Source organism: Emydura macquarii, unplaced genomic scaffold (genome assembly GCF_026122565.2).
Source record: "Emydura macquarii macquarii isolate MOO-44397 ecotype Brisbane River unplaced genomic scaffold, CSIRO-AGI_Emac_v2 contig_1946, whole genome shotgun sequence".
NCBI classification, from domain to species: Eukaryota; Metazoa; Chordata; order Testudines; family Chelidae; genus Emydura; species Emydura macquarii.
Window position 1 is genome coordinate 18,333 of NW_027132083.1, and position 23,122 is coordinate 41,454.

General features: G+C 46.4%; 3 protein-coding genes across 3 annotated transcripts; all 3 read left to right on the forward strand.

The window, feature by feature from the left end:
• The first annotated feature begins 2,425 nt into the window (after nucleotides 1-2,425).
• On the forward strand, nucleotides 2,426-3,412 carry LOC137159842 (olfactory receptor 51E2-like). The gene has a single exon (XM_067558303.1). It carries the CDS (start codon nucleotides 2,426-2,428, stop codon nucleotides 3,410-3,412), a length of 987 nt encoding a protein of 328 aa, XP_067414404.1.
• A 9,273-nt stretch (nucleotides 3,413-12,685) lies between these two features.
• Nucleotides 12,686-13,672, forward strand: LOC137159843 (olfactory receptor 51E2-like). The gene has a single exon (XM_067558304.1). The coding sequence runs from the start codon at nucleotides 12,686-12,688 to the stop codon at nucleotides 13,670-13,672; it is 987 nt and encodes a 328-aa protein (XP_067414405.1).
• Nucleotides 13,673-21,447: 7,775 nt separating this feature from the next.
• On the forward strand, nucleotides 21,448-22,644 carry LOC137159844 (olfactory receptor 51E2-like). The gene has a single exon (XM_067558305.1). The coding sequence runs from the start codon at nucleotides 21,448-21,450 to the stop codon at nucleotides 22,642-22,644; it is 1,197 nt and encodes a 398-aa protein (XP_067414406.1).
• The last annotated feature ends 478 nt before the right edge of the window (nucleotides 22,645-23,122 follow it).

Here is a 23,122-nt window from a genome sequence, read left to right on the forward strand (position 1 = left end):
GCTTCCCAGTCCTTTGTTCTTGAGGGAGAGGATGTTGCTCATCCTCCCTGCTCAGAAGTGGGGGAATCCATCTCCCTCTGTGGCCTTGGTTGTTAGACATCAATGTCCTGGTGATTGGATTTGCCAGGATCTTCTAAAGTTCTGCACTGATTTAGGGTCGGCCTCAGCCAGTCCTCCTTAACAAGAACATAAAACAGCCAGATTGGGTCAGGCCAATGATCCACCTAGCCCAGTGTCCTGTATTCTGACAGTGGCCAATGCCAGGTGCTTCAGAGGGAATGAACAGAAGAGGTGATCATCAAGTAACCCATCCCCTGTCACCCATTCCCAATTTCTGGCAAAGTGAGGGTAGGGATACTTCAGAGCATGGTTTTGCATTCCTGTCCATTCTGCATAATAGCCATTGATGGACCTATCCTCCATGAAGTTACCTAGTTCTTTTTTGCACCCAGTTATAGTTTTAGCCTTCCTGACATCCCCTGGCAATGAGTTCCACAATCTGACTGTGTGTTGTGTGAAAAAATACCTCCTTTTGGTTTTTTTAATCCTGCTGTCTATTAATTTCCTTGGGTGACCCCTGGTCCTTGTGTTGTGTGACGGAGTAAATAACACTTCCTTATTCACTCCTCCACACCAGTCATGATTTTTGAAATGGGGAGAGCAGAACTGCATGAAGTATTCAAGACACGGGAGTAGCACGGATTATATAGTGGCATTATGATATTCTTGGTCTTATCTATCCATTTCCTATGTTTTCAGAGAACTATCCACAATGACTCTGAGATCTCTGTCTTGAGTGTTAACAGCTAATTTAGACACCATTCAAGCTGAGGGCTTACCATGGATTTATTCAGTGGCATTATGACGTTTCTGTCTTCTTCTCTTTCCCATTCCTAATGATTCCCAACATTCTGCTGGTTTTTTTTGACTGCCGCTGCACACTGAGTGGGTGTTTTCAGAGAACTAGCCACAATGACTTTAAGATCTCTTCCTTGAGTGGTAACAGTTACATTCAATCCCATACTTCTGTGTATAGCTGGGATGATGTTCTCCAACATGGGTTACTTTGCATTTATCAACATTGAATTTTATCTCCCCTTTTGTCACCCAGTCACCCAATATTGTGAAATCCTTCGAAACTCTTTACAGTCTGCTTTGGATTGATTTATTTTAGGTAATTTTTCCTCATCTGCAAATTTTCCCACCTCTCCATTTCCCCTTGTTCCAAATCATTAATGAATTTGTTGAACAGCACTGGTTCCAGTAGAGAGCCCAGGAGACCCCACTATTTACCTCTCTCCATTCTGAAAACTGACCATTGATTTCTACCCTTTGTTTCCTAACTTTTAAGCAGTTACTGATCCAGGAGAGGACCTCCCAACTTATCCCATGACAGCTTTCTTTCCTGAAGAGCCTTTGGTGAGTGACCTTGTCAAACGCTTTCTGAAAGTCCAAGAACATGCTATCCACTCAATCACTCTCGTCCACATCCTTGTTAACCCGCTCAAAGGATTATAGTAGATTGGTGAGGAATGATTTCCTTTTACCAAAGCTTATAGTTTCAATCAGTTTACCAGGTACTGGAATTAGGGTTACTTGCCTGTAATTGCCGGAATCGCATCTGGCGACCTTCTTAAAAATTGGCGTCACATTAGCTATCCCCCAGTCACCTGGTACAGAAGATGATTTAAATGCCAGGTTACATACCACAGTTAGTAGTTCCACAATTTGACATTTGAGTTCCTTCAGAACTCTTGGGTGGATACCATCTACTCCTAGTGACTTAGTACTATTTAATGTATCATTTTATTCCAAGACCTCCTTCAATGGCACCTCAATCTGGGACAGTTCCTCAGATTGGTCACCTAAAAAGAACGATTCAGGGTTCAGAATCACTCTCACATGCTCTGCAGCGACCCATCCCATATCACACAGCTGGGTGATATTCAGACCTATTCTCTTAGGCTGTCCCGAGAGCACGCTTAATCCTTTCCCGCCCACTGGATAACAAGGCACCATGTAAGGGAAACTGAGGCACAAGAATGGGTCAAAAATTATTACACCAAATTCCCACTTCATCATATCTGTGCAAGACATAAAAGTAACATTATTCTGCAGCCAACCAGCATTCCTAATGGTCCTCAGATACTCAAAGAAGATGCTATAGATTAAATATTAGCACTTTCCCATATCAGCATGGCTGCAGTGGCTGGAGATACAGACAGGGACGGAACCCCCTGCTTGGCGACACCTCCTCCACATGCCTTCCATGTTCTCATAAAAATGGCCACTCTTTAGCTTTGTTCGTCATAACCCCTTCAGTTGCAATATCACTGTCACGCTTTACTGCAATATTGTTTCTGTGTTCCTTGCAGTGCGGGGAGGACAATATGGAATAGCGTAACTGGATGTCAGGCACTGCATCATGCCCTCTACAAACAACACAGAATTCAGACCTTCCGTCTTCATCTTGGCGGGCATGCCCGGACTGGAAGCTGCCCGGTTCTGGACGGCATTCCCTCTGTGCTCCATGTACATTGTGGTCATTGTAGGCAACTGCGCAGTGCTCTTCATTGTAAAGATGGAGCGGAGCCTGCATGCCCCCATGTATTTCTTCCTCTGCATGCTGGCTGCCATCGACCTCATGCTGTCCACCTGCACTGTGCCCCGACTCCTCTCCCTCCTTTGGTCTGACGTGAGGGAAATCAGCTTTGGTGCCTGCCTCATCCAGATGTTCCTCATCCACTCCCTGTCAGCCGTTGAGTCCTCCGTCCTGCTTGCCATGGCCGTGGATCGATACCTGGCCATATGCCTCCCTCTGAGGCATGCGGCCATCCTCACCAATCCAGTGATAGCCAAGATAGGCCTGGCGGCTCTGGCTCGGGGAGTGCTGTTCTTTCTCCCTTTGCCCTTGCTCATTCTTCGCCTGCCGTTCTGCGGCTCCAACACCCTGTCCCACTCCTATTGTCTGCACCAGGATGTCATGAACTTGGCCTGCGCCAGCACCAAAGCCAATGTGGTCTATGGCTTGACTGCTATCCTCTTGGTCATGGGGCTCGACTCACTGCTCATTTCTTTGTCCTACTTCATGATCATTAAGGCCGTCCTCCAGCTGTCATCTAGGAAGGAGCGTCTCCAGGCTTTCAGCACCTGCGTGGCCCATCTCTGCGTGGTCCTGGCCTTCTATGTTCCACTGATCGGTCTGTCTGTAGTGCACAGGTTTGGGAAAGGCCTCGCTCCACTAGTTCACGTTGTCATGGGGGACTTCTACCTCCTGGTGCCGCCCCTTCTGAATCCCATTGTTTACGGCGTGAGGACCAAACAGATACGCAGAAGGATCCTGAGATGGATTCTCCATCACTGCCCATTTTGCGGGGCAAGATGGGATGTTTTTCTAAAAGATCTGCTCTAGGAATTAATTTGGGGTGTAGGAGAAAGACAGAGAGCCTGGAGCACTGGGTCTGTCGTAGGATCTGAGGACTGAACCAAAAGCTGTGAACCAAAGTCAGACCATGTAGTAAAGTAAATGTTTGTAAGTTTATTGTTTACTATATGAATTTGGTAGAGTTGTTGTTACTGTACTAGGCATTAGATATTTACGTAAATATATTTTAGCTAGCACAAATACATTTTAATTTAGCACAAGATATGATGACAACATAATGAATGGGGATGCTTTGTTTCAGATAGTAAAATCAAGGTGAGATAAAGAAATGCCACAAAATACATAATTGGGTGTGTAAATTGTGTATTCCAGTTGTCTGTCTCAGCCTATAAATGTTGCCGTACTTTGCCATAATCCTTTGTTCGGATGGGAGTGGCTCCAGCCCCTCATTTCATTGCACAATGCCCCATCCTTGCACCTCATCCTTTCTCATTTGCATTCTTTCCCTCCAGTTTCCACTGCCAGATCCTCACTGCAGGAGCCTTCTCTAAAGCCTGTGTTCTGTAGCATGCATACCCTGGACACCGTGGGCTAGGTTTGGCCTCCCTAATGCACACATGCCTCGCTCACTGTGAGCTAGCGATGACTCCCAGAGCGAGGCACCGCTTCACATGCATGAGCCCAGCAGAATCTGCCTGTACTTAAGTAATAAATAACGAGGCCCTAGGCTAAAACCAGTCGATGCCACCAGAATCTGGATGGGGAAGATTAACTCACCACATGGGCTGCAAAGCACATGGCACCATCTAATAGGCGTGTCTCCCCTGCAGGCGAAAGGCTCCAGGTCCCACGAGCCCCACACTCGCAAACTTGTAGGGCCGGACCATACAGAATGCACTTTGCCCTGGCTAGAGGCGAGCTCCAGGAGGGACAGTGCCTCACGCCGTGCTACAGGAAGCCATTGAGGGCAAACATTTAGCAAGACTGTAACAGGGATTGGACGTGTCTAAGGAGAACATGAACAGCCAGTGATATAACAGAGAAGGCTAAGACAAATGTTGGAAGAGATGCTAAACCTCGCACTTCAGGATTTAAGCCAATTTCTAACCATTAGGGCTTGGGGAGAGACAATGTGGGGGCAGTTTATCTGACAGCTGTGCGTCTCCTCGGCCCTTCCTCTGAAGCATCTGGTGTGGCCACTGTCAGAGACAGCACAAGGGCTCAGTCGGTCCTGGATTCAGCTCAGTCTGGCAATTCCCAGTTGGCATTTCCTGTACTATTTCCTCTGGATGCGGCCTGATTCCCTCGCTTGCAGAAGGAATAAGCCTATCATGCCATCTCTTTGCACAATGCAGCATGCAGCCTCCTTTCCACTCTCCCTCTGGACCTAGCCAGCATTTGCATCTCAAGAGGCGTGAAGGGGGAACTCAACACGCAATCACCTCCTCAGGACCGGGTGCATTGTCGCAGCACTCTCCCCATCTGGCACCCCCTGCCGACAGCCACTGTGGTCCTCCGGTGGTCTGCCTCTTCCTGTGATTTGTCCTTCCAGCCAGGCTGTGATTTAAGTCCACCCCTGCTGTTGGGTAATAAAAGTCCAACAAACCGAAGCCCAAAACTTGTATCAGATCTTCAGCCCTGACTCTGGGTCCTCACTCCCTTTTCTCAGGACTCTGCGTCATCTTTGTCCCCTTGTCCAGGCACTTTCCACCATACCAGAGGCTGGTAGGGGGACTCGGACCCTCCCACCACACTTGGTTCATCTCAGAGACCCTACAACTAGCAGCCAAGGACTGCTTCATCCAACTTCTTCCTGCTGCCTCCTGGGCTTCTTCCTACTCAGCCTTTCTCAGGCCTTCTTCTCTTCAACCTCCCTAGGTTCACCCTTCTCCCCCGGCCAAGATTCACAGGGCTCCCCCTTGGAATCACCTAACAAACTGAAACCAAAGGTTTAAACTTAAACCATCTTCCACCTTCCTCCAGCTTGATTTTTCATGTCTCTTAAGTCCTCCTTGCAGTTCCTCTGCTGAACACCTCCCAGGGTTCTCTCCCTGTAAGTTTGAATTATGCCCTTTGTTCAGGGTTAGAATCAGAAGATTAGGGTTGGAAGGGACCCCAGGAGGTCATCTAGTCCAACCCCCTGCTCAAAGCAGGACCAACTGCAGATTCACCATTGCAACCTGCTCCACTCCCCATGGCAGCTCTGTGTCTCTTCTGGCCTCCTGACAAACGTCTCTATTCAAGGATCCTTGGGCCAGCTCTTTCCCTTGGGCTCCCTTCTAGGCTCTCTGATCTAGTCCCAGATGGTGGTTGCAGACACTCTCCCAGCATCCCCCTTCTCGGTCTTTCTTTATTTTTAATGGAGAAGCACACTTGATTGAATTGTCAGTAGCCACCACAAACAATAATTCCTAAATATATAGTGGTTTATAGTCTCTCTCTGTACCCTGTATCCTTCAGGGAATGTAAAAAGGCCTTTCTAATGTGACCACATTTCCCCAATATTGGTACTAAATAACATAATGTAACTTTTGTTACCTTAAGAAGTTTGAATGACTCAGAAAGATTTCCCCTTTCTTTTTCAAAGCCCTGACCCATAAAATCTCATCAATTGTTTCTTCCACTTTACAGACCATGAACAGTCTATCATGGGGTCTATTTATCCAGGAAAGCCTTTGTTTAAGCCGCAATAGACAGACAATGCTCTAAACAAAATCACTTCATTTCTCCAGCCAGGCCCTGAAGTGTGTCGTTATCCTCAATTCTAAGGCATAATTCAAAAAATCTTTTTCCTCTTTTTTGGTTAACCAATATTCTTTGCCATTTCTCTTTTACATTTTCCTGTACTCACCTTTGGAACTCCTGTTTATTCAAGGCTATTTCTGTGTCACTCCTTCCATTTCTTACAGCATTTTTAGCTGCTTTGATCTCCCTTTCATTCCCTGCTATCCCGCTGTACACTGGGATTCAGGCTAATGTTACCTGTATCCCCATCTGTACTAAATTTGTTATTAGAAATATAACTTCATCTATTAAAGCTCTTCTAGATCCTGAGACACCCTTTTTTAATCACCATAAGGTCTGAGAGTGAACTTGAAAAAGGGCCTGCCACTGCTGCCGTACATCCCAGAGCCAGTTTAGTGCTAGTATAACTGTTACTAGTTCGGCTGTCATGACAGCTACAAACGTGGATGGTATTTTAGCTAGACTATTTCCAAATTCTGGGATACAATATGCTGTCCCTACTCTTCCTGTTTTTTTTCTTTTTTGGACTACTTTCTATATATTTGACAAAACTGGCTCCGCTTTTCATCTATATACTAGTACTCTTTATTTTTAATACCTACTGTCTCTTTTTTACCTTTAAGATTATAAAATAAATTGAAATCCTGAATTTGGAAATGCAGCTTTCCACCCATAATTAATTTTCCCATGACTAACGTTTTGACCCTTGTCTGTCTGCCTCCACACTTTAACTCAAATGGCACGTGCAGTTCTAACATCATGTGCTTTCATTCTCCTATTGAATTTCTAACAGTGCTCAGATATTTCTTTGGTTATTTCATCATAAAAAATCCCATTAACTATTGCCCAGAAACTTAGGTCCAGTAGTTCCATTCACAAGGAAGCTATCTGTAGTAGGCCTATAAGTATTGTAATAAATGTGCAGCACAATTCGTAGTGTCTGGCCTTCTTTTAAATCTAATTTTTTAATTTCTAATTTTGATCATCACCCAAACACTAGGCAGCCATAGTCAATAACCAGCCAGATGAAGTTTCTGCATACCATCAGCAGTGTTTTCTATACTGGCTTCCAATCAGTACCAGGTTAATCCTTCCTGTCCATTTATCTTTCACACAGTCTCTATGATTTTTCCAAAGACATTTAGTATATCAAATATTACCCCTAGGAATTCAAACCATTTAACTACATCTCTTTGTTCTCCATACAGATGCAGTTTACTTTCCTTGGTGTAAAGATCAGTCCTTTGGTTTTGGCAATGGAGAATTTGAATCCCCAGGCATTTCCTCATTCGAAGGTCTTTCATAACACTTAAATGATTCTCTTCTCAGGGCCCTCAGCAGACCTGCCCCTAACCCACAGTCATGAGCGAAGAGAGCCAAACCTACCTCAGGCCTTCGGGGAGATCATTTATCATCCTATTAAATGGGGTTGGTCTGATGATGCTTCCCTGTGGTGCACCCTTTTCAATATTCCATCTAGTCGAGGTAACTTTCCCGGACTCGGAGTCCCCTTCTGTTCTCAGCATCCTCTCTTTAGAATCCTCTCCCAGCCCCTCTCCAGCTGGGCATCAGCCCCACTCACCCCTGGCCTGCTCTCCTGGTGCAGCCCAGTATGTTATTTGCCTTCTCAGGCACACATTAGCCCTTTCAAAGCATGTGGGAGGTGCACACCTTGTGTCAAGGGGGCTCTAGGAGGAAGCAGTCCCTTTGGTGTAGGAGCTGCCTGACCCATGTGCAGGGGACATGAGGGGTAGGAGAGGATACTTGCACACCAGAACTAGGCACAGGCAGGATCCTGCTACGCTTGGGTGGCAGCTCTCAGGCCTCGGTTACCATTCCTGCTATCAAGGCTCTCAATCTCTGGCTCAACAACAGGCAGCTTTTCTAAAGCTTTTAGCTAAGTATAAAGACATCTAATTCTTTAGCCTCCGGTGCTCCATCAAGAGCCCCTGGGGGCCTGCTGGCCTTCTGCCACCAGCTCCAGTGTGAGAGGTAGCAAGGGTGAGTGAGGAATTAACTCTTCCACTGCTGGATGGTGCAGATGTTTCTGCAACCCAGTCACAAATGGGTCAGGAGATATAGATACCGGACCAGATGCAGAGTTGTGCCCATTTATATTAGCCAAAGCTCTGACCCAGTAGTCAGGGGAAGGAAGGGTTAATATCAATGTCTCGCTGGTCTTTGCCGTTAGCAACCGTTTCTGTTTAGAAGTCATCTGAGACTCCTCAGTGATAATGATGTGACCCACTGGGCTTTCCAGAAGGCTAATATATGCCGCCCTCGCTGTCAACTCATAGGTGCTGCATGCCGGCCAGGCGGGAGCTGTGTGCGGCTTTTCTGGGCTGGTGAAGAAATCCCCATTGTGTGTTTCATTCTGGTGAGTCAGAGGCTCAGAATGTGCCGGGTTCCCTCCTTAGAAGGTCAGGATCACTGTTTAGAAGAGAATCTGGTGCTGCTGCTTGTAGTGATCATCCGGCTGCATGTATCAAACCTCACTTTGCAAATGCCCGGCTGCTGCGCTGCTTGCATGTGGTTTCCCCTTCGTGATGGTGATTATCACGGCTTTTCGGTGGAAGACTCAAGTTAGAAACATAAATCTACCATCTCTGATGCCTTGAAAGACACTGACCAATTTTGAATCTCTGTTATAGCTATTTCTGAACAGGACCTATTTTTAAAATGTGCTCAGCTCCCCCTCTCTGAAAATCAGACTCTCTTAACCTGCCTCAATTTGGGCTCCCAAAATTACAAGTCACAGCTGAAAACCTTGCCCTGCATGTACATGGTGCAAAAAACTGGAGAGGAATCACAGCTTGGAAAAGATCCTTTAGTCAATTCAATCATTTCTAGACCAGTCTCCCTGTCTTCTAATGTTTAAAAAGGGCTGAGGTACTTGTCCAAACGGGTCGGTCTCACAATGGGATTGTGTAGTAGTTATAGGTGGCAGATTGACCTGTCAGGCTCTATAACAAATGGCTAATCCTTTATCAAAACATCTGTTAATCATTTATAACCCTTTATCAAGTATTTGCAAAAGGAAACTTACTATAAAGTGTTACCCTGTTGCTAAATATTGTGGCAAGTGAAAAGCACGTTCAATACTTCTGAGTGTTTAAGAGAGAAGAAGGAATCAGTGTGTGTCTCTGTCAAGGACTGCGTCCCGGGGAGCTCGGAATTAGTCTGAGCACTCACAAGAAAGTCCGACCTTGGGTGAAATAATGATAATGGTTTTGGGTCCAATCCAAGGCCCACAGAGGACCATGGAATGATTCCCACTGGCTTCAGTGAGCCCTGGATCAGACCCCTAGTGCCACACATCTTCAATCTTCTTCAATAATTAGAGAGGTGCCTGCACTGAAACTGCAGGTTGGAACTCCACAAAATCTGGGGGAGAGCTGGGCCCAAGCCCAGCCCAGGGCCATCACGGCTGCACTGAGATATGATGGCTCATATAGCAGCTCAGCCACTGGTCTGTCCCCTCTTTCGTGGCAGGCTGTGGGGAGATGGACTTTCACTGACGCTTCCTCAGTGCATGTGGGTAGGAAACTAGCTAATCGCACAGCTGCAGCTCCTTCTAAGCCCAGGCTGACTGAAGACAAAGGAACCACAGATCCAGGAAAGAAAACCCCGGCAAGATGACAGAAGGGAGTTTAACCCCCAAAAGAACCGGAGGAACCCTTCCAGTGTGTCAGACCCCCAAAGGGTCTCACTCTTCCTCCAGGGTAGGTACCGGCAGCCTCACCACCTCCTAAGACTGAACTTTTGGGGCTCTAGCCCTCCTACTTCACACTGGGAGCTCTGCTCAGCGACTCCAACTGGGCTGCACTCCTGGTAGAGTCTTGTCCACTCTTCAGGGGTTAACGCACCACACATGTATTTGCAGGGACACTCCAGCAGTGCTGTTAAAGCAGTTGGGTTTATTAGACAATCAGAACAGAGACGAGGACGTCCTTAGGTTAGCACAGAGCTTAAAGTATAGTTCAATTCCATTCTGCTTAGCCGAGAGCTCCTCCCGCCTGCAGAGAACTCCATGTTCAGGCTCTGTCTCTCTCTCTTTCTCAGTCAATTCCCAGTTGAGAGCCCCAGCTTCTTCCAGCAGCCAGCTCTTGGCCCCCAACCACAGCTTCCCAGTCCTTTGTTCTCGAGGGAGAGGATGTTGCTCATCCCTGCTCCATCTCCCTCTGCTATCTTGGTTTCTAGACGTCAATGTCCTGGTGATTGGATTTGCCAGGATCTTCTCAGGTTCTGCACTGATTTAGGGTCGGCCTCAGCCAGTCCTCCTTAACAAGAACATAAAACAGCCAGACTGCTCAGACCAATGGTCCACCTAGCCCACTGTCCTGTCTTCCGACAGTGGCCAATGCCAGGTGCTTCAGAGGGAATGAACAGAACAGGTCAGCATCAAGTGACCCATCCCCTGTCACCCATTCCCAATTTCTGGCAAAGAGAGTCTAGGGACACTTCAGAGCATGGTTTTGCATCCCTGTCCATTCTGCATAATAGCCATTGATGGACCTATCCTCCATGAACTTACCTAGTTCTTTTTTGCACCCAGTTATAGTTTTAGCCTTCCTGACTTCCTCTGGCAATGAGTTCCACAATTTGACTGTGTGTTGTGTGAAGAAATACCTCCTTTTGTTTCTTTTAATCCTGCTGTCTATTAATTTCCTTGGGTGACCCCTGGTCCTTGTGTTGTGTGACAGAGTAAATAACACTTCCTTATTCACTCCTCCACACCAGTCATGATTTTTGAAATGGGGAGACCAGAACTGCATGCAGTATTCAAGATGTGGGAGTAGCATGGATTATATAGTGGTATTATGATATTCTCAGTCTTATCTATTCCTTTCCTATGTTTTCAGAGAACTATCCACAATGACTCTGAGATCTCTATCTTGAGTGCTAACAGCTAATTTAGACACCATTCAAGATGTGGGCATACCATGGATTTATTCAGTGGCATTATGACTTTTCTGTCTTCTTCTCTTTCCCTTTCCTAATGATTCCCAACATTCTGCTAGGTTTTTTGACTGGCGCTGCACACTGAGTGGGTGTTTTCAGAGAACTAACCACAATAACTTTAAGATCTCTTCCTTGAGTGGTAACAGTTACGTTCAATCCCATCCTTCTGTGTATAGCTGGGATTAAGTTTTCCAACGTGCGTTACTTTGCATTTGTCAACACTGAATTTCATCTGCCCTTTTGTCACCCAGTCACCCAATATTGTGAAATCCTTCAAAACTCTTTACAGTCTGCTTTGGATTGATTTATTTTAGGTAATTTTTCCTCATCTGCAAATTTTCCCACCTCTCTGTTTCCCCTTGTTCCAAATCATTAATGAATTTGTTGAACAGCACTGGTTCCAGTAGAGAGCCCGGGAGACCCCACTGTTTACCTCTCTCCATTCTGAAAACTGACCATTGATTTCTACCCTTTGTTTCCTAACTTTTAAGCAGTTACTGATCCAGGAGAGGACCTTCCGTCTTATCCCATGACAGCTGACTTTGCTGAAGAGCCTTTGGTGAGTGACCTTCTCAAAGGCTTTCTGAAAGTCCAAGCACATGCTATCCACTGAATCACTCTCGTGCACATTCTTGTTGACCCTCTCAAAGGATTATAGTAGATTGGTGAGGAATGATTAACTTTTACAAAAGATTATAATTTCAATCAGTTTACCTGTTAATGGAATTAGGGTTACTGGCCTGTAATTGCCAGAATCGCGTCTGACGACTTTCTTAAAAATTGGCGTCACATTAGCTATCCCCCAGTCACCTGGTACAGAAGATGATTTAAATGCCAGGTTACATATCACAGTTAGTAGTTCTACAATTTGACATTTGAGTTCCTTCATAACTCTTGGGTGGATACCATCTACTCCTAGTGACTTAGTACTATTTAACGTATCAATTTATTCCAAGACCTCCTCCAATGACACCTCAATCTGGGACAGTTCCTCAGATTGGTCACCTGAAAAGAACGATTCAGGCATGGGAATCTACCTCACATGCTCTGCAGTGACCCATCCCTGCTCACACAGCTGAGTGATATTCAGACCTATTCTCTTAGGCTGCCCCGAAAGCAAGATTAATCCCTTTTTCCCCCACTGGATAACAAGGCACCATACAAGTGAAATTGAGGCACAAGGACGTGTTGAAAAATATTACACCAACCTCCCACTTCATCATACCTGTGGAAGCCATAAAAGTAATATTATCCTGCAGCCAACCAGTATACCTAATGGTCCTCAGATACTCAAAGCAGGTGCTATAGATTAAATATTAGCACTTTCCCATATCAGCATGGCTGCAGTAGCTGGAGATACAGACAGGGACGGAACCCCCTGCTTGGCGACACCTCCTCCACATGCCTTCCATGTTCTCATAAAAATGGCCATTCTTTAGCTTTGTTGCTAATTTGTTGTTAATGGTAGCTGGTCGTCATAACCCCTTCAGATGCAATATCACTGTCACGCTTTACTGCAATATTGTTTCTGTGTTCCTTGCAGTGAGGGGAGGACAATATGGAATAGCGTAACTGGATTTCAGGCACTGCACCATGCCCTCTCCAAACAACACAGAATTCAGACCTTCCGTCTTCATCTTGGCTGGCATGCCCGGGCTGGAAGCTGCTCAGTTCTGGATGACATTCCCTCTGTGCTCCATGTACATTGTGGTCATTGTAGGCAACTGCGCAGTGTTGTTCATTGTAAAGATGGAGCGGAGCCTGCATGCCCCCATGTATTTCTTCCTCTGTATGCTGGCTGCCATCGACCTCATGCTGTCCACCTGCACTGTGCCCCGACTGCTCTCCGTCCATTGGTCTGACGTGAGGGAAATCAGCTTCGGCGCCTGCCTCATCCAGATGTTCCTCATCCACTCCCTGTCGGCCGTCGAGTCCTCCATCCTGCTTGCCATGGCCTTGGATCGATACCTGGCCATATGCCTCCCTCTGAGGCACACGGCCATCCTCACCAATCCGGTGATAGCCAAGATAGGCCTGGTGGCTCTGACTTGGGGAGTGCTGTTCTTCCTCCCTTTGCCCTTGCTCATTCTTCGCCTGCCGTTCTGTGGGTCCAACACCCTGTCCCACTCCTATTGTCTGCACCAGGAGGTCATGAACTTGGCCTGCGCCAGCACCAAAGTCAATGTGGTCTATGGCTTGACTGCTATCCTCTTCATGATGGGGCTCGACTCACTGCTCATTTCTTTTTCCTATTTCATGATCATCAAGGCCGTCCTCCAGCTGTCATCGAGGAAGGAGCGTCTCCAGGCTTTCAGCACCTGCGTGGCCCACCTCTGTGTGGTCCTGGCCTTCTATGTGCCACTGATTGGTCTGTCTGTGGTGCACAGGTTTGGGAAAGGCCTCGCTCCGCTAGTTCGCATTGTCATGGGGGACTTGTACCTTCTAGTGCCACCCATTCTGAATCCCATTGTTTACGGGGTGAGGACCAAACAGATACGCAGAAGGATCCTGAGATGGATTCTCCATCACTGCCCATATTGGGGGGCAAGATGGGATGTTCTTCTAAAAGATCTGCTATAGGAATTAATTTGGGGTGTAGGAGAAAAACAGAGAGCCTGGAGCATTGGGTCTGTCGTAGGATCTGAGGACTGAACCAAAAGCTGTGAACCAAAGTCAGACCATGTAGTAAAGTAATTGTTTGTAAGTTTATTGTTTACGATATGAATTTGCTAGAGTTGTTGTTACTGTACTAGGCATTAGATATTTATATAAATATATTTTAGCTAGCACAAATACATTTTAATGTAGCACAAGATATGATGACAACATAATGAATTTTGATGCTTTGTTTCAGATAGTAAAATCAAGGTGAGATAAAGAAATGCCACAAAATACATAATTGGGTGTGTAAATTGTGTATTCCAGTTGTCTGTCTCAGCCTATAAATGTTGCCGTACTTTGCCATAATGCTTTGTTCATCCGAGAGTGGCTCCAGCCCCCACATTTCATTGCACAATGTCCCATCCTTGCACCTCATCCTTCCTCATTTGCATTCTTTCCCTCCAGTTTCCACTGCCAGATCCTCACTGCAGGAGCATTCTCTAAAGCCTGTGGTCTGTAGCACGCATTGGACACCGTGCATTCTCTCCCTAATGCACACATGCCTCACTGTGAGCTTTTCACTGCCTATACTTAAGTAATAAATAACGAGGCCCTAGGCTCACTGCTGGATGGGGCGATTAACTCTCAAAGCACATGGTGTTTTGTAAGCATGAGCCCCACTTCACAAACATGTAGGGCCAGACCATACTGTGACACAGTTCCGGAGAGACAGGCCCTGAAGTGTGTCGTTATCAATTCTAAGGCATAATTCAAAAAATCTTCTTCCTCTTTTTTGGTTAACCCATATTGTTGCCATTCCTCTGTTACACACTGCCTTTGGAACTCCTGTTTACTCAAGGCTATTTCTGTATCATTCATTCCATTTCTTACAGCTTTTAGCTGCTTTGATGACTATTAAAAATATAACTTCATCTATTAAAGCTCTTCTAGACATTTGTTATTAACTAACAAATTTGTTATTAAAAATATAACTTCATCTATTAAAGCTCTTCTAGATCCTGAGACACCCTTTTTTAATCACCATAAGGTCTGAGAGTGAACTTGAAAAAGGGACTGCCACTGCTGCCATACATCCCAGATCCAGTTTAGTGCTAGCATAACTGCTACTAGTTTGGCTGTCATGACAGCTACAAAATTGGATGGTATTTTAGCTAGACTATTTCCAAATTCTGGGATACAATATGCTGTCCCTACTCTTCCTGGGTTTTTTTCTTTTTTGGACTCCTTTGTATATATCTGACAAAACTGGCTCCACTTTTCATCTATATACTAGTACTCTTTATTTTTAATACCTACAGTCTCTTTTTTACCTTTAAGATTATAAAATAAATCTAAATCCCACATTTGGACATCCAGCTTTCAACGCATAACTAATTTTCCCACGACTAAAGTTTTGACTTTGTTTAGCTTTCACTTGTCTGTCTGCCTCCACACTTTAACTCAAATGGCACGTGCAGTTGTAACATCATGTGCTATCATTCTCCTACTGAATGTCTAACAGTCCTCAGATATTTCTTTGGTTCTTTCATCATAAAAAATCCCATTAACTTTGGCCCAGACATTTAGGTCCAGCAGTTCCATTCACAAGGAAGCTATCTGTACTAGGCCTATAAGCAGTGTAATAAATGTGCAGCACAATTCGTAGTGTCTGGCCTTCTTTTAAATCTAATTTTTTAATTTCTAATTTTGATCATCACCCAAACACTAGGCAGCCATAGTCAATAACTGACCAGATGAAGTTTCTGCATACCATCAGCAGTGTTTTCTATACTGGCTTCCAATCAGTACCAGGTTAATCCTTCCTGTCCATTTATCTTTCACACAGTCTCTATGATTTTTCCAAAGACATTTAGTATATGAAATATTACCCCTAGGAATTCAAACCATTTAACTACATCTCTTTGTTCTCCGTACAGATGCAGTTTACATTCCTCTGTAACTTTCCTTGGTGTAAAGATCAGTCCTTTGGTTTTGGCAATGGAGAATTTGAATCCCCAGGCATTTCCCCATTCGAAGGTCTCTTGTAACACTTTAAAGATTCTCTTCTCAACCCGCTCAGCAGACCGGCCCATAACCCACCGTCATGAGCGAAGAGAGCCAAACCTACCCCAGGCCTTCGGGGAGATCATTTATCATCCTATTAAATGGGGTTGGGCTGATGATGCTTCACTGTGGTGCACCCTTTTCAATATTCCATCTAGTCGAGGTAATTTCCCGAGATCGCAGTCCCCTTCCGTTCTCAGCATCCTCTCATTAGAATCCTCTCCCAGTCCCTCTCCAGCTGGGCATCATCCCCACTCACCCCTGGCCTGACCTCCTGGTGCAGCCCAGTATGTTAATTGCCTTCTCAGGCACACATTAGCCCTTTCAAAGCCTGTGTGGGGTGCACACCTTGTGTCAAGGGGGCTCTAGGAGGAAGCAGTCCCTTTGGTGTAGAAGCTGCCTGGCCCACCTGCAGGGGACGTGAGGGATAGGAGAGGAAACTTGCACACCAGAACTAGGCCCGGGCAGGATCCTGCTCCGCTTGGGTGGCAGCTCTTAGGCCTCGGTTACCATTCCTACTATCAAGGCTCTCAATCTCTGGCTCAGCAACAGGCAGGTTTTCTAAAGCTTTTAGCTAAGCGTAAAAAAATCTAATTCTTTAGCCTCCGGTGCTGCATCAAGAGCCCCTGGGGGGCCTGCCAGCCTTCTGCCACCAGCTCCAGTGTGAGAGGTAGCAAGGGTGAGTGAGGAATTAAATCTTCCCTTGCTGGATGGTGCAGATGTTTCTGCAACCCAGTCACAAATGGGTCAGGAGATATAGATACCGAACCAGATGCGCAGTTGTGCCCATTTATATTACCCAAAGCGCTGACCCAGGAGTCAGGAGAAAGAAGGGTTAATATCAATGTCTCGCTGGTCTTTGCCTTTAGCAACCGTTTCTGTTTAGAAGTCATCTGAGACTCCTCAGTGATAATGATGTGACCCACTGGGCTTTCCAGAAGGCTAATATATGCCGCCCTCGCTGTCAACTCATAGGTGCTGCATGCCGGCCAGATGGGAGCTGTGTGCGGCTTTTCTGGGCTGGTGAAGAAATCCCCATTGTGTGTTTCATTCTGGTGAGTCAGAGGCTCAGAATGGTCAGGATCACTGTTTAGAAGAGAATCTGGTGCTGCTGCTTGTTGTGATCATCCGGCTGCATGTATCAAACCTCACTTTGCAAACGCTCGGCTGCTGCACTGCTTCATGCAGTTTCCCCTTTCTGACGGTGATTATCGCGGCTTTTTCGTGGAAGACTCAAGTAAGAAACATAAAATTAACATCTCTGATGCCTTGAAAGACAGTGATCAATTCTGAATCTCTGTTATTGCTATTTCTGAATGGGACCTGATTTTTAAAATGTGCTCAGCTCCCGCTCTCTGAAAATCAGCCTCTTTTAACCTGCCTCAATTTGGGCTCCCAAAATTACAAGTCACAGCTGAAAATCTTGGCCTGCATGTACATAATCCAAAAAATGATAGGAATCACAGCTTGGAAAAGATCCCATAGTCATTTCAAACATTTCTAAACCAGTCACCCTGTCTTCAAATGTTTAAAAAGGGCTGAGGTACTGTTCCAAACGGGTCTCATGATGTGATTGTATTCTATTTCTATTTTAAAATGATTAGAAGGCAAAACTGATTCTGTTCATTACTATTAATAATTTAGGTGGCTTGTTCCTTTTACCTACTGCTTAATGCAAGTGGGTTATTTAAACATTCAGTAGTAGGAAGATTTTTAGCCAACTATTTATTACGGTCACATTCATAAAAGTCACTAAATAATTAATAGTTGCTGTTAGCCTGTTACACACATGAGTGGTATGTGTTATAGGTCATTATAAGCATATCAGTAGACGGGATCATAATAGGCTATAAGCTATAGTTATAAGCGGCAGATTGACTTGACAGGCTCTATAACAAATGGATAATACTTTATCAAAACATCTGTCAATCATTTATAACCCTTTATCAAGTATTTGCAAAAGGAATCTTACTATAAAGTATTACCCGGTTGCTAAATATTGTGGCAAGTGAAAAGCACATTCAATACTTCTGAGTGATTAAGAGAGAAGAAGGAATCAGTGTGTGTCTCTCTCAAGGATTGCGTCCCGTGGAACTCAGAAGTAGTGTGAGGCCTCTCTGGCACTCACAAGAAAGCCCAACCTTGGGTGAAATAATGATAATTGTTTTGGGTCCAATCCAAGGCCCACTGAGGACCATGGAATGGCTCTCACTGGCTTCGGTGAGCCCTGGATCAGACCCCTAGCGCCACACGTCTTCAATCTTCTTCAATAATTAGAGAGGTGCCTGCACCGAAACTGCAGGTTGGAACGCCACAAAATCTGGGGGAGAACTGGACCCAAGCGCAGCCCAGTTCCATCTCGGCTGCACTGAAATATGATGGCCCATATAGCAGCTCAGCCAACGGTCTGTCCCTTCTTTTGTGCCAGGCTGTGGGGAGATGGACTTTCCTGTCGCTCACTCCGTGCATGTGGGTAGGAAACTAGCAAATCGCACAGCTGCAGCCCCCTCTAAGCCCAGGCTGACTGAAGAGAAAGGAACCACAGATCCAGGAAAGAAAACCCCAGCAAGATGACAGAAGGGAGTTTGACCCCCGAAAGAACTGGAGGAACCCCTCCAGTGTGTCAGGCCCCCAAGGGGTCTCACTCTTCCTCCAGGGTAGGTACCTGCAGCCTCACCACCTCCTAAGACTGAACTTTTGGGGCTCCAGCCCTCCTGCTTCACACCGGGAGCTCTGCTCAGCGACTCCAACTGGGCTGCACCCCTGGTAGAGACTTGTCCACTCTTCAGAGGTTAACACACCACCCATGCATTTGCAGGGACACTCCAGCAGTGCTGTTAAAGCGGTCGGGTTTATTAGACAATCGGAACAGAGACTAGGACGTCCTTAGGTTAGCACAGAGCTTAAAGTATAGTTCATTTCCATTCTGCTTAGCCCAGCACCTCACCGGCCTGCAGTGAACTCCATGTTCAGGCTCTGTCTCTCTCTCTTTCTCAGTCAATTCCCAGTTGAGAGCCCCAGCTTCTTCCAGCAGCCAGCTCTTGGCCCCCATCCACAGCTTCCCAGTCCTTTGTTCTCGAGGGAGAGGATGTTGCTTATGCTTTCTGCTCAGAAGTGGGGGAATACATCTCCCTTTGGGGCCTCGGTTGCTAGACCTCCATGTCCTGGTGATTGGATTTCCCAGGGTCTTCTCAGGTTCTGCACTGATTTAAGGTCGGCCTCAGCCAGTCCTCCTTAACAAGAACATAAAAAAGCCAGACTGGGTAAGACCAATGGTCCACCTAGCCCAGTGTCCTGTCTTCTGACAGTGGCCAATGCCAGGTGCTTCAGAGGGAATGAACAGAACAGGTCAGCATCAAGTGACCCATCCTCTGTCACCCATTCCCAATTTCTGGCAAAGTGAGGGTAGGGATACTTCAGAGCATGGTTTTGCATCCCTGTCCATTCTGCATAATAGCCATTGATGGACCTATCCTCCATGAACTTACATAGTTCTTTTTTGCACCCATTTATAGTTTTAGCCTTCCTGACATCCCCTGGCAACGAGTTCCACAATTTGACTGTGTGTTGTGCGAAGAAATACTTCCTTTTGTTTCTTTTAATCCTGCTGTCTATTAATTTCCGTGGGTGACCCCTGGTCCTTGTGTTGTGTGACAGAGTAAATAACACTTCTCTATTCACTCCTAGTGTCTCTCTAGTGTCATTATGATATTCTCAGTCTTATCTATTTTCCTACGTTTTCAGAGAACTATCCACAATGACTCTGAGATCTCTGTCTTGAGTGTTAACAGCTAATTTAGACACCCTGGTCCTTGTGTTGTGTGACAGAGTAAATAACACTTTAGACAGAGTAAAGTCACTTTAGACAGAGTAAATAACACTTTAGACACCCCTGGTCCTTGTGTTGTGTGACAGAGTAAATAACACTTCTCTATTCACTCCTAGTGTCACTCTAGTGTCATTATGATATTCTCAGTCTTATCTATCCCTTTCCTACGTTTTCAGAGAACTATCCACAATGACTCTGAGATCTCTGTCTTGAGTGTTAACAGCTAATTTAGACACCATTCAAGATGTGGGCATACCATGGATTTATTCAGTGGCATTAAGATGTTTCTCTCATCTTCTCTTTCCCTTTCCTAATGATTCCCAACATTCTGCTAGTTATTTTGACTGCCACTGCACGCTGAGTGGGTGTATTCAGAGAACTAACCACAATGACTTTAAGATCTCTTGCTTGAGTGGTAACAACTACTTTACACCCCATCCTTCTATGTATAGCTGGGATTATGTTTTCCAATGTGCGTTACTTTGCATTTATCAACATTGAATTTCATCAGTCTTTTTTTCACCCAGTCACCCAGTTTTGTGAAATCCTTTGAAACTCTTCACAATCTGCTTTGGATTCTATTATTTTAGGTAATTTTTCCTCATCTGCAAATTTTCCCACCTCTCTGTTTACCCCTTGTTCCAAATCATTAATGAGTTTGTTGAACAGCACTGGTTCCAGTAGAGATCCCGGGAGACCCCACTATTTACCTCTCTCCATTCTGAAAACTGACCATTTATTGCTATCCTTTGTTTCCTATCTTTTAAGCAGTTACTGATCCAGGAGAGGACCTTCCGTCTTATCTCATGACAGCTTACTTTGCTGAAGAGCCTTTGGTGAGTGACCTTGTCAAAGGCTTTCTGAAAGTCCAAGCACACACTGTGCACTGACTCACCCTCGTGCACATGCTTGTTGACCCTTTCTAAGGATTATAGTAGATTGGTGAGGAATGATTTTCTTTTACAAAAGCTTATACTTTCAATTAGTTTAACTGGTATTGGAATTAGGGTTACTGGCCTGTAATTGCCGGAATCGCGTCTGGCGACTTTCTTAAAAATTGGCGTCACATTAGCTATCCCCCAGTCACCTGGTACAGAAGCTGATTTAAATGCCAGGTTACATACCACAGTTAGTAGTTCCAAAATTTCATATTTCAGAACTCTTGGCTGGATACCATGTACTCTTAGTGACTTAGTACTATTTAATGCATCAATTTATTCCAAGACCTCCTCCAGTGACACCTCAATCTGGGACAGTTCCTCAGAATGGTCACCAAAAAAGAACGATTCAGGCATGGGAATCTCCCTCACATGCTCTGCAGCGACCCATCCCAGCTCACGCTGCTGAGTGATATTCAGACCTATTCTCTTAGGCTGCCCCGAGAACACGCTTAATCTATTTTCCCCCCACTGGATAACAAGGCACCATATAAGGGAAACTGAGGGACAGGGATGGATTAAAAATATTACACCAAATTCCCACTTCATCATACCTGTGCAAGACAAAAAGGTAACATTCTCCTGCAACCAACCAGTATTCCTAATGGTCCTCAGATACTCAAAGCAGGTGCTATAGATTAAATATTAGGACCTTCCTATGTCAGCATGGCTGCAGTGGCTGGAGATACAGACAGGGACAGAACCTCCTGCTTGGCAACACCTCCTCCACATGCCTTCCATGTTCTCATAAGAATGGCCATTCTCTAGCTTTGTTGCGAATTGGTTGTTAGTGGTAGCTAGTCACCATAACCCTTTCAGATGCAATATCACTAGACATGCTTCACTGCAATATTGTGTCTCTGTTCCTTGCAGTGAGGGGAGGACAATATGGAATAGCGTAACTGGATGTCAGGCACTGCACCATGCCCTCTCCAAACAACTCAGAATTCAGACCTTCTGTCTTCATCTTGGCGGGCATGCCCGGGCTGGAAGCTGCCCGGTTCTGGACAGCATTCCCTCTGTGCTCCATGTACATTGTGAGCATCGTGGGCAACTGCGCAGTGCTTTTCATTGTAAAGATGGAGCGGAGCCTGCATGCCCCCATGTATTTCTTCCTCTGTATGCTGGCTGCCATCGACCTCATGCTGTCCACCTGCACTGTGCCCCGACTGCTCTCCCTCCTTTGGTCTGACTTGAGGGAAATCAGCTTCGGCGCCTGCCTCATCCAATTGTTCCTCATCCACTCCCTGTCGGCCGTCGAGTCCTCCGTCCTGCTTGCCATGGCCGTGGATCGATACTTGGCCATATGCCTCCCTCTGAGGCATGCGGCCATCCTCACCAATCCAGTGATAGCCAAGATAGGCCTGGCAGCTCTGGCTCGGGGAGTGCTGTTCTTCCTCCCTGTTCCCTTGCTCATTCTTCGCCTGCCGTTCTGCGGCTCCAACACCCTGTCCCACTCCTATTGTCTGCACCAGGATGTCATGAACTTGGCCTGCGCCAGCACCAAAGTCAACGTGGTCTATGGCTTGACTGCTATCCTCTTGGTCATGGGGCTCGACTCACTGCTCATTTCTTTGTCCTACTTCATGATCATTAAGGCCGTCCTCCAGCTGTCATCGAAGAAGGAGCGTCTCCAGGCTTTCAGCACCTGCGTGGCCCACCTCTGCGTGGTCCTGGCCTTCTATGTGCCACTGATTGGTTTGTCTGTGGTGCACAGATTTGGGAAAGGCCTCGTTCCGCTGGTTCAAGTTGTCATGGGGTACTTCTACCTCCTGGTGCCGCCCCTGCTGAATCCTATTGTCTACGGGGTGAGGACCAAACAGATACGCAGTAGGATCCTGAGATGGTGTAGCAAGGCGCTGTGGCCTTCCTCGGAGCTTGGGCCCAAGGATAAGCTGCAACCCCCCTGCTGGGCAGATCAAGGCCCTGCATGCCGAATACCCCGGGAGGAAAGGTGCGTAGCCAGGACAGCAGAGCCCAGTTTAAAAGGCCATCCTAGCAGGTCAGTCAGGGGAAAACTGCTTCTGGAGACAGATGTGTCTTCTCCAACGCTGCGGTCTGGGCCTGACCCAAGCCCTGAGGCTGTGCAGAGCAACCGCCCTACTGACTGGAGCCTTTAAGGCCTGCCCGGGCCGCCGGGCCCGAGTGACTGGATAGGGCCGCCAGACCCTAATGAATGGCTAGGCCTGCTGGGCCCTAGTAGCTGGGAAGAGCTACCTGAGACCAATGGGTGGGAGAAACCCTTTGAGGCCGGCCCTGACCTGGAGGAGCTGCCCAATGTCAGGGACCCACAAAAGCAGACTAAGCCTGGTGTGCCAGAGCACCCGCTGGGACCCTGCTGATGACCCTGAGGAGTTCCCGGACCTGCCACCGGTCGACGGTGAAGGACTGGTTGGGATTCCGCTCGCTGTCTACCCCAGAGACCCAGAGGGAGATACCTGGGTGCAGGTACCTGTGGACTGGGTGGGAGGAAGTAGCCCAGGGACAGCTGACTAGAGAGTGGCTGAGGCAGTGGCCAAATCAGCCAGCGTGTTGCGGCTGGATCCCCGCTGGCTCAGTGGCAAACCACTTTGCCACTTATAGGGCCCTGGGCTGGGA

What these genes read in the sequence shown, in the direction of transcription:
- LOC137159844 (XM_067558305.1), top strand. Translation starts at nt 21,448, where the DNA reads ATGCCCTCTCCAAACAACTCAGAATTCAGACCTTCTGTCTTCATCTTG.
- LOC137159843 (XM_067558304.1), top strand. Translation starts at nt 12,686, where the DNA reads ATGCCCTCTCCAAACAACACAGAATTCAGACCTTCCGTCTTCATCTTG.
- LOC137159842 (XM_067558303.1), top strand. Translation starts at nt 2,426, where the DNA reads ATGCCCTCTACAAACAACACAGAATTCAGACCTTCCGTCTTCATCTTG.